Below are 12,113 nucleotides of genomic sequence, written 5' to 3'. Positions count from 1 at the left end.
GGTAAAGACCGTAGGGAGTTTGCAGTTTTAAATAATATAGCTAGGAAAGAAAATTTATAACTTTTTTTGGTAGTTTCTCTGTTGGAGAAAGGAAAGAACCTTTTAGGATTTAGATAAGGATGGAAATGTAATTACACATTTTAATCACCTGTGAATAGCTCAAAAATAATGTCCTACTTATTTTTCTCTGAATCCTCCTAATGTTTCATCTTCCTTTTAGGATGAGGGTAAGGAGTATAACTATTAACTGGCCTCTTCTAGTTTATTATTATTTTCTTCCATCCTTAAATACCTTAAGTGGTGTAAAAATGTTCAACCTTCCAAGAGCCCCAAATATTTCTTTGAATGTCCCTAGCTAGAGTTGTTTACATTCCAAATCTTGGCTTTGAAAGGAGGGATGATACTTACATAATATTGCACATAACTTTTCTTATCTTCTTTTTTTTCATTCTCTTATACACATAAAAGTGTGGGCAAAGTTGGAACATGTTAAAACCCTACACTTTAGAGTAAATTAGACTAGAACCCTGTTTTATAGTGGAAAAAATAGTAGAATTAATAAAGTTGACTACAGTTTTCCATTTCTGAACGTTTTCATTTATAATGGTTCATTCTGTCTGATCTTCTTTTATTTAAGTATCTGTTGCTCCATATATGAGCTTTTCCTTTGTATCCAATATAAAAGAATGTTTAATTTTGTAGTGTAGGAGTGTAGTGAAGAAGGCAAACTGTTTTGAGACCTTATTCTCAAACTTACTATAAACAGTGTGTAATAATAAAGAAAAGAACTTATGTTAGTGTTTTGAGCTACTTTATTTTATATGTAATTAAAATTTCCATTTTTATCTTCCTAGGTTTACCCAGGGTTGATGATAACAGCTGGCCTTATCCATTGGATTTTAAATACGTTGAACATAACAGTTCATATAAGAGATGTATGTGTGTTCCTTGCACCGACTTTTAGCGGCCTTACATCTATATCTACTTTCCTGCTTACAAGAGAACTTTGGAACCAAGGAGCAGGACTTTTAGCTGCTTGTTTTATTGCTATTGTACCAGGTTACATTTCTCGGTCAGTAGCTGGCTCCTTTGATAATGAAGGCATTGCTATTTTTGCACTTCAGTTCACATACTACTTGTGGGTAAGTAACAATGTTTTGCTTCCATTTAATCCTCATGAATTTTGTGTGGAAATGCTGTAGGTTGTACACATCGGTCCTTTATCAGTTATAGTTCTACACAAGGATCTAGTACTGTTCATAGTAAACTTAATAATGAATAACATTTTAAAATGTCATGTACTGCTCCTGTGCACGCTCTCCCTCCCCCAGCCCCCATATGTATATGATCATTTACAACAATCCTGTTAGCCTGTTTTACAGATGATGATAATATATCCTTACTTTATATGTCATAGCTCCAAAAAAGAGCTATCAAAAAGCTATCTAGTGGTTTTGTTTGTTTCTTTTTGAGTGGGGAAAGCGGTCAGAAATAACTTAGGAAAGTTGAAATGTGATTTAATGGCTTGGGATTTTGAATTCTTTTGCAAAACTAGCATTATTTTGCTGTTGCCAAGTTATTTCTTCCCAATCTATTTGTCTTTTTGCAGTAGTTAGTACTTCTACTACGATGTTCAAAAGGAATGGTGAGAGGGGACATCCTTGCCTTGTTCTTGATCTTAGTGGGAAAGCTTTGAGCTTCTCAACATTAAGTAGGATGTTAGCTATAGATTTTTGGTAGGTATTTATCAACTTGAAAAAGTTCCACTCTATTATTAGCTTGCTGATAGCTTTTATCTTGAATGGCTGGATTGTGTCAAATGTTTTTTCTGTATCTCTTGGTAATTTTCCCCTTTTTTTGATGTGATACATTAATTTTCAAATGTTGAACTAGCTTTTCATATCAGAGATAAATCTCACTTGGTCATGGCATATAATTCTTATAATACATTGCTAGGTTTGATTTGCTATTATTTTATTGAGGATTTTTACGTCTATGTTCATAATACATATTGGTCTGTAGTTTTCTTGTAATGTCTTTGCTTGGTTTTGATATTAGGATAATACTGGTCTCATAGACTGAATTAGGAAAGTATTCCCTTCACTTCTATTTTCTGAAAGATTGTAAAGAATTGGTATAATTTCTTCCTTAAATGTTTGGGAGAATTCACCAGTGAACCCACCTTGCCTGGTGCTTTCTATTTTGGAAGGTTATTATTAATTACAGGACGAATTTCTGTAATAGATACAGGTTTATTTAGATTGTCTCCTTTGGGTGAGTTTTGGCAGATTTTGTCTTTCAGGGAATTAGTCCATTTCATTTAGGTTTTCAAATTTGTGGGCATATGGTTGTTCCTGGTATTCCTTTATTATCCTTTTAATAAACTGTCCGTGGGATTTGTAGTGACACCACTTCTTTCATTTCTAATAGTAATTTATGGCCTCTTTTTTTTCTTTGAATAGAGGCTTATCAATTTTGGTGATCTTTCAAAGAACAGTTTTTGGTTTCATTGATCTTTATTGTTTTCAGGTTTATTGATTTCTGTTGTAATTTTTTTTCCTTCTACTTCCTTTGGATTTAAATTCTCCTCTTTTTTTTCTAGTTTTGTAAGGTAGAAACTTAGGTTACTGATTTAGGTCTTTCTTTTTTAATATATGCATTTAGTGCTATAAATTTCCCTATAAGCACTGCTGTTTCTGTATCCCACAAATTTTAATAAGTTGTGTTTTTATTTTTATTTAGTTAATGTTTTTTATTTTTTCTTGGAAGTTAAGCTTTGACCCGTGTGTTACTTAGACATATATTGTTTAATCCCAGTTTTTTAGTTATCTTTCTGTTACTGATTTTTGGGTTTGATTCCTTTGTGGGCTAAGAATGTACATTATGTGACTTCTATTCTTTAAATTTGTGAAGATGTATTTGTGAAGATGGCCCAGAATGTGGTTTATCTTAGTGCATCTTCCATGTGGCCTTGAGAAGAATATGTATTTCCCTGGTTGTGGATGAAGTAGTTTGTAGATCCAGGATACTAGTTTATTGGTGATTTTGAGTTCACCTACATCCTTACTGATTATCTAGCTGCTGCTTCTGTCCGTTTCTGAGAGAGAGAGGTTTTGAAGTCTCCAGTTATGATAGTGGATTCATCCATTTCTCTTTGTATTTCTATCAGTTTTTTCCTCTGTTCGATTCTCTGTTGTTAGGTGCATTGACTTTAAGGGTTGTTATGTCTTCTTGGAGAATTAATCCCTTTATCATTAAGTAATGCCTTTTCTTATCCCTGATAAGTTTACCCGCTTTGAAGTCTGATCTGAAATTAATATAGCTACTCTTGCTTTCTTTCGATTAGTGTTAGCATGGTACATTTTTTTGCCATCTCTTTGTTTTTAATCTATATGTATCTTTATATTTAAACTAGGTTTCTTGCAGGTGATATATTTTGGTGTTGTTTTTTGATCCACCCTGTCAGTTTGTTTTTTTAATGGATGCATTTAGACTATTGACATTCACAGTGATTATTGATATAGTTGGATTAATATTTATACTATATGTCTTACTGTTTTCTATTTGTTACCCTGCTCTTTGTTTCTTTTTTTGCCCTTCACTCTTTTTCTGCCTTTTATGGCTTTAAGTGAACATTTTATAAGATACCATTTTCTTAGCGTATCAGTTTTTGTTTTGTTTTTGACTGTTTTAGTGGTTGTCATAGAGTTTGCAGCATACGTTTACAACTATTCCAAGTTGCCTTTCAAAGAACACTGTACTACTTCACAAGTAGTGTGAGTACTTTATAATAACAAAATAATCCTAATTCTTCCCTCGTTCCCTGTATCATTACTGTCATTAATTTCATGCATATATAGTCATATATGTAAGGTATACTCACTAGCATACATAATAGAATACATAGTTAGTATTATTTTCAAAAAACTTGTGTGTTAGAAATTAAGAATAAGAAATAGTTATTTTTTTTTTTAAGATTTTATTTGAGAGAGAGAAAGAGCATGAGTGGGGGGGGGGGCAGAGGGAGAAGGAAAAGCAGACTCTCCCCACTGAGGAGGGAGCCAGGTGAGGGGCTCAGTCCCAGGGTCCTGAGATCACTAAGGCAGACTCATAACCAACTGAGCCACCCAGGCACCCTGAAGTAGTTTTTATTTTAACTTATCCCATCTTCAGTGCTTTTCCTTTCTTTATGTAGATCTCAGTTTCTGATCTATGTTATTTTTCTTCTAACTAAAGAACTTTTAATGTGTATTGCAGGGTAGGTCTACTGTCAACAAATTCTCTCAATTTTTGTTTGTCTGGAAAAGTCCTTATTTCTCCTTAAATTTTGCAGGATAATTTCACAGGGTACAGAATTCTGGGTTGGTGTTTTTCCCTCTCAGTACTTTAAATATCTGATTCTGTTCTATTCTTGCTTGCTTGCTTGGTTTCTGAGTAGATGTCGTATAATTCTTTGTTCTTCTCTAGGTAAGGTGTCTTCTGGCTTTTTTCAGGATTTTTGTTTTTAATTTTCTGTAGTTTGACAGAGATATGCCTAGTACAGGGTAGTTGGATTTTTTGGCATTTATTCCTTAGTGCTTGAGTTTCCTGGATCTGTAGTTTGGTGTCTGACATTAGTTTGGGGAAATTCTCTGTCATTATTGTTTCAAATACTCTATTCTTTCTCTCTTTCTTCTCCTGATGTACTAGATAGAAGGAATTGTGGTAAATAAGCCTTTAGTAATGTGGAGTTAAGGTGTGTGGAGAGGGAAAGCATTCTGCAGTTGTATGACTAGGTCTGAGTCTTTTCGTAAGCAGGATTGTAAATTTTTTAAGTGTGTTGCCCTCCTCCCCCCTGCCTTGCTTAAGTAGACAGGGTTGACTGGAGTTAGATATTTCCCCTCCCCCACATAAGTTTCTCCAAGGACAGGCCTTGTTAAGAACAGAATGCTCAAGCATATTTCAAAATGGTTCCTTTTCCCTTCCTTGTGCTGGAAACAAGGGGATTTGTTTCTTACATTTACTGTAAGAACCTGGTGCAGATCTTGGAGGTAAATCTCACAGAATTGTGAGGGCCTTTGTATGACTGTGTTCACCCCGGACATTTTAAGTTTCCACACTGAATTATTCAAGTGAGCTTCCAGCCGTTCCTCAAACAATTTAGGTTTTCCTGTGTTCTGTGTCTCCCACTGTTTCCCCTATCAGTTCCCACTGGTGTGACTCCGCTTGCATGTGTGTCTCTAATCTTGAGGGCAGCAATTTGTCCTCTGTCATTTCCTCACAAATCCAGGAAGAGCTGTTGACTTCTACAGTCTGTTCGGCTTTTTACTTTTTGTTAGGAGAAAATGGTTCCTTACATTTGGAACCGGAAACCAGAAGTATGTTGCCAAGTTATCTGAACTTAATGTTCTTTTTAACATGGAAAAGGATGTTACTTAGTACTGGCTTCAACATAAAGCTTGCATTTGTTTGTTATTTTACCTGTAGCCTATGCTTATACTTTCTCAGTGTTGAAAATTGCCCAAATTTTTACATGTGAATACTTATTTTATATGTTAAGTATATTTTTAGGTATCTAGGTGATTGGAAGCATTATTTTTCTCTTTAAGAATTACATCTTTTAAAATTACTTAGCTCTTGGAAATTTTTACTTTGGCAAGAAATTTCGGAGGAGAACGTTTTAGTCAACAGTGTAGATGGTTGCTTGATTTTGAGTTTCAGAAGAAAACACCCATGGAGATGAGTATGACAGGCAGTAGGATGCTGCTAATGCTGCTGTATTCATCCACAAACGTTTAAAAACATAGTCTTTATTTTGCGCATATGAGGAAAAAACAAAATTTGGAACATCTGTTTGAGGCCTTTTACCATATAATTTTAAAAATTTTAAAAGTATGTCCGAATGTTGATAGATCTTTATAATGCCAAGTGGAAAAATAAGTTGAGGTGCAGTATGTACAGTATGATATCTTTATTTAAATTTTAAACGGTACAAATCATACCATATGTTGTGTATAAAAATATAGCATATATATCCATCATGTACACCAATTTCATGGTAGTGGTTATTCTCAGTATAGTATGAGTGAGTGATTTTGAGGAAGGAGTTTTAAGGGAAGTTCAACTATGTTGTTAAAATTTTTAATAAAATCATCTGAAGCAAATAAGTTTCTCATTTAGAAGTCTGTATGGCTATTCTTTACTCGTCTATATATTTGAAACATTTCGTAATTAAAAAAATAATATATCCTGGGGTGCCTGGGTAGCACAGTGGGTTACGCATCTGACTCTTGTTTTCAGCCTAGGTTGTGATGTTGGTGATGTGGGATCAAGCCCTGCATTGGGCTCCATACTCACTGTGGAGTCTGCTCAAGAATCCTCTCCGCCCCTCCCCTCCCCGTGTACCCTCCCTATTTCTCTCTCTCTCTCAAATAAATTAATCTTTAAAATAAATAAAATAATATATCCTATTTGTTAGAAATTTGGAAACAGAAAAATAATGGACAAAAACCATCACCCAGATATTATGACCATTTGCATTTCATCACTTATCTAATTTTTTTATGCCTTTAAGAAACACAAAAGTGCTTTGTCTATATAGTTTTTTGGGTTTTTTTTAAATTTTTATTTTAGAGAGAGAGCATATACAAGCAGAAGCAGGGAGGGGCAGGGAGAGGGAGAGAGAATCTTTTTTTTTTTTTTTAAGATTTTATTTATTTATGTGACAGAGAGACAGCCAGCGAGAGAGGGAACACAGCAGGGGAGTGGGAGAGGAAGAAGCAGGCTCCTAGCGGAGGAGCCCGATGTGGGACTCGATCCCTGGAATGCCGGGATCACGCCCTGAGCCGAAGGCAGATGCTTAAGGATTGCTCTACCCAGGCGCCCCGGGGCGAGAGAATCTTAAGCAGACTCCACACCCAGTGCAGAGCCTGACATGGGGCTCGACCTCACGACTGACCCTGAGATCATGACTTGAGCCCAAATCAAGAGTTGGTTGCTCAGGTGATTGTGCCACCCATGTGCCCCTTGTATTTCTTAGGGTTTTGTTTTTTGTTTTTTTTTATTTTGAACATACCATGAGTCTGAACCATTGCAGGAATGCCTTAACTGGTATCTTAATTACCTTTCAATATTTTAAAAATTTTTTGAAAATTGAGACAAAATCCATATAACAAAAAATTCATTATTTCAACCATTTTAAAGTGTGTAAGTTAGTGTTTTATGTATCTTCTACTTGTTTACAGAACATTTCATCACCCCCTGAAGAAACCCTGTATTTTCCCAATTCCCCATGCCTCCATTAATTTAATTTCTGCCTCTATAGACTTAACCTATTCTGGATTTTTCATATAAGTAAAACCCACATAAAATATGTGACCTTTTACCTATGGCTTCCATTCACTTAGCATTATCATTCATGTTGTTGACATGTATCAATAATAATTATAATAATAATGGCTGAATGATCCATTTTATAGGTATACTACATTTTGTTGAGCCCATCAGTTGATGGGATATTTGAGTTGTTTTTACATATTGATTATTAAGAATAATGCTGCTAACAACATTGTGTACAAGTTTTTGTGTGGATGTATGTTTTCATTTCTCTTTAGTATATATCTAAGAGTGGAATTGTTGGTTCATATGGTAACTGCGTGTAAACTTTTTGAGAAACCTCAAGACTGTTTCCCACAGTGGTTGCACCATTCTACATTCCTACCAACAACTTAGGAAGGTTTTAATTTCTTTAAATCCTTGCCAATACTTATTTTTTTCTGTGTGTGTTTTTAATATATCACCTATTGCTATGAGGTCATATCTCATGGTTTGTTTTTATTATGGTAAAATACACATAAAATTTAACTATTTGTAAGTACATTAAATACATTACCATCACTACTGTCCATCTCAATAACTTTTCACCGTATGAAACTCAAAGCTATATCCATTAAACAGTAACTCCCATTCTTCTCTCCCCTGTCCCTGGATAACCACTGTTCTACTTTTGGTCTCTGTGATTTTGATTACCCTGAGTATCTCATGTAAGTGGAATCATACAGTTATTGTCTTTTTGTCACTGGCTTATTTCACATAGCATAATATAATGTCCTCAGAGTTCATACATGTTATAAGCATATTTCCTTCCTTTTTAAGGCTGAATAACATTCCATTCTGTTTATATAGCACATTTTGTTTATCTATTCATCTGTTGATGGACACATGGGTTGTTTTTGTATTTTAACTTTTGTGAATAATGTTGCTATGAATATAGGTGTACAGATCTCTGTGAGATATTGTTCGCAGTTCTTTGTGGTATATACCCACAAGTGAAATGCCAGATCATATGATAGTTCTGTTTTCCATTTTTTGAAGAACTACCACTCTGTTTTCCATAGCCACTGTACCGATTTACATTCCTATCAGCAGTACACAAGGGTTCAGTTTTTCCACATCCTTGCCAACACATTTTCTTTTCTTTTCTTTTCTTTTTTCTTTTCTTTTCTTTTTTCTTTTCTTTTCTTTTCCTTTTCTTTTTCTTTTTCTTTTTCTTCTTTTTTTTTTTTTTTTTGATAGTAGCTATCTTAATGGCTGTGAGATGGTATGACATCATAGTTTTGGTTTCCACTTTCCTGGTACCTAATGATGTTGAGCATCTTTGCTTGTGGCTAAAAGTCCATTTGTATATCTGGAGAAATGTTTATTCAAGTCCTTTGCCCATTTTTGTATCAGGTTTTTGTTGTTGTTGATCGGTTTTAGGAGTTCTGTATATATCCTCAATATGAATCCATTATAAGATACATGACTTCTGAATATTTTGTTCCATTTCCTGAGTTGCCTTTTTTATTATTGTCTTTTGACAATTTTTAATTTTTCATGAAGTCCAATTTGTCTTTTCTTTTGCTGCTTTTTCTTTGGTATCTTATCTGAGAAATCATTGCTAAATTTAATGTGAGGCTTTATGCCCTGTGTTTTCTTCTAAGAGTTTTAGGTCTTACATTTAGATCGTTTTGAGTTAATCTTGTATATGGTGTTAGGTAGGGGTTCAACTTCATTATTTTGCACAGATGTCCAGCTTTCCCAGCACCATTTATTGAAGATTGTCCTTTCCCCATGAATGGTCTTGGCACCCTGGTTGAAAATCAGGAAGTGTGTTTTCTCTAGCTTAAACTTTTTCAAGATACTTTTGGTTATTAGGGGTCTTTTGAGATGCTGTCTGAATTTTAGAATAGGTTTTTTCTTCTGCAAAAAACATCATTGGGATTTTGAATCAGATTACATTGACTTTGTAGATCACTTTAAGTAGTAGTATCCTCTTAATACTGTCTTTCAGTTCATGAATGAGCATGGGATGTTTCCATTTATATCTTTAATTTTTTACAGCAGTGTTTTAGAGTTTTCATTGTTAAAAGTCTTTTACCTCATTAGTTAATTCATAAGTATTTTATTCTTTTTGATACTATTGAAATTGAATTTTTTCAGATATTTCTTTTTCAGATTGTTCATTGTTGGTATAGAAATATAACTGGTATTTGTATATTGACTTTGTATCCTGCTGCTTAGCTGAATTCACTTATCAGGTCTGACAGTTTTTGTGTGTGTGTGGAATCTAGGGTTTTCTACATATAAAATCATATTATCTGCAAATAGGAATCATTGTACTTCTTTCTAATTTGGATGCCTTTTCTTTTTCTTGCCTAATTGCTCTTTTCTTTTTCTTGCCTGATTGTTCTGACTAGAACTTTAAGTACAGTTGACCCTTGAACAACACAAGCTTGAACTGTGCGGATCCACTTAAGTGGATTTTTTTCAAGAAATACAGTACAGTATATGAATGTATTTTCCTTATGATTTTTAAAATATTTTCCTTGGCTTACTTTATTGTAAGAATACATTGTAAAATACATGTAACATACAAAATATGTGTCAGTCAGCTGATTATGTTAGGGGTAAGGTTCCAGTCTACAGTAGACTATTAGTAGTTAAGTTTTTGAGGGTCAAAAGTTATATGCAGATTTGTAGCTGTGCGGGGATCAGTGCCTCTAACCCCCTGCAATGTTCAAGGGCCAACTGTGTTATGTTGAGTAGAAGTTGCAAAAGTGGGCCTTGTCTTATTCCTGATTTTACAGGAAAAACTTCAATCTTTCACCGTTGAATATGTTTGCTGTGGGTTTTTCATATATGGCTTTTATATTATATGTTGTATATTGACATAATGTTATTAAGTATATAATATATATTAATACATATTTTGTATATTAATATTTTAAAATACATTTTTAAAGATTTATTTATTTTAGAGCATGCATGCACATGAGCATGTGGGGGGAGGGGCAGAGGGAGAGACTCGTCAAGCAGATTGCCCATTGACCGCAGAGCCTGACGTGGCCCAGTCCCACCATCCATGAGATCATGACCTGAACCAAAACCAGGCGTCAGTTGCTCAACAGACTGAGCCACCCAGGTGCCCCTTAAAATATTTTTTATATATATTTCTCAGTTAGACCAAGGTATTCCTCTAGTAGACTCCTTAGAAAGGTCTCAAAGTACAATATTCCTCAAGTCCTTGCATGTTTAAACCTGTTTTTCTATAGCCTCATACTTGGCAGTTGGACTGGATATAAAGTTCTAGGCCATATAGTCTTTGCTTGAATTTCTTGAAATTGTACCACCCTCACTTTATTTTGCTTCCTACTGTCCAGAACCTAATTTTATTGTTTAATAAAAAAAATGGGGGTGCCTGGGTGGCTCAGTCAGTTAAGCTGTCTGCCTTTGGCTCAGGTCATGATCTCCGGATCTTGGGATTGAGCCCCTCATTGGGCTCCCTGCTCAGTAGGGAGTCTGCTTCTCCCTCTCCCTCTATCCCCTGCCCAACTTGTGCATGCTCTCTCTCCCCCTCAAATAATTAAATAAATAAACTTTAAAATAACAAATCTTCTTGGGGGAAAAAAGAAGAAATGTGGTTTCTATTCCTGAAGTAATAGATTTTTTTTTCTATTATCAGTCAAGTAATAAATTTTCTAGATGTGTCCAAAAGCTGACCTTTCTGGTAATGTAGATTTCAGTATGTAGATTGATATTATTTCTGAGAAGTTGTTTTGTTGCTGTTGTTTTTGTTTCAAGATTTTATTTATTTGAGAGAGATCAAGCAGGAGCAGGGAGAGGGAGAAGCAGGCTCCCTGCATTGTAGGGGCTCCTTCCCAGGACCCTGGGATCATGACCACAGCTGAACGCAGACGCTTAACTAACTGCGCCAACCAGGTGCCCCTCTGAGAAGTTATTTTTTATTATAGTTTTAAATATCAGTTTGTTTTCACTGTTTCTCTTGGATTTTCTAAGTGTCTTCTGTATCACTTTGTTTATGACCCTTTTTCTTTCTCTTGGCTGTTTTCATTTCTCTCCTTATAACATGCTGCTGATTTGGTTTTTAGTATTCCATTGAGGGTTTTTACATCAGTGTTCATAGGTGCTAACTGGTCAGTAGGTTTTCTTTTAGTGTTTTCATCTGGCTTTGTTACCAGGGCTTGATAGAATGAATTAGGAATGCTTTCATCCTCTTCAGTTGTTTTTAGAAAACTTTGAGGATTTTTTTTTTTTTCATCCCAGCAATTGCACTGCTAGGTATTTACCCCAAAGATCAAATATAGTGATCCAAAGGGGCACCCCAATGTTTATAGCAGCAGTGTCCACAACAGCCAAACTATGGAAAGAGCCCAGAGGACCATTGACAGATGAATGGATAAAGAAGATGTGACTCATATATAAACCATGGAATATTATGCAGCCATCAAAAAATGAAATATTACCATTTGCAATGACATGGATGGAACTAGAGAGTATTATGCTAAGTGAAATAAGTCAAGTTCTTTTAATGATTTATAGAATTTACCAGTGAAGCCATCAGGTCCCACGCTTTTCCGTGTTGAAAGATTTTTGATTACCAATCCAATCTCTTTATTAGTTACTGGTCTATTCAGATTGTCTATTTCTGCGTGATTTAGTATTGGTAGGTTTTATATTTATAGGAATTTGTCCCATTTCATCTAGGTTATCCACTTTGTTGGAGTACAGCTACTCATAACACTCTCTTATAATCCTTTTAATTTCTACAGAATTAGTAATGTTTCCATTTTCAT

At 34.8% G+C, this 12,113-nt stretch overlaps 1 protein-coding gene across 1 annotated transcript in view; it reads left to right on the top strand.

The window, feature by feature from the left end:
* The window catches only part of STT3B (STT3 oligosaccharyltransferase complex catalytic subunit B), a 103,367-nt gene that overhangs the window by 46,210 nt on the left and 45,044 nt on the right, over positions 1-12,113 (top strand). The window contains exon 3 of the mRNA XM_045776385.2: positions 855-1,142. Coding sequence (XP_045632341.1) covers positions 855-1,142 — 288 coding nt within the window. The remainder of the gene's footprint in view (positions 1-854; positions 1,143-12,113) is intronic.

This window comes from Ursus americanus, chromosome 20, assembly GCF_024610735.1.
Source record: "Ursus americanus isolate L20-20 chromosome 20, mUrsAme1.1.p, whole genome shotgun sequence".
Classification (NCBI taxonomy): Eukaryota; Metazoa; Chordata; class Mammalia; order Carnivora; family Ursidae; genus Ursus; species Ursus americanus.
This window is presented reverse-complemented; position numbering and strand designations above follow the sequence as displayed.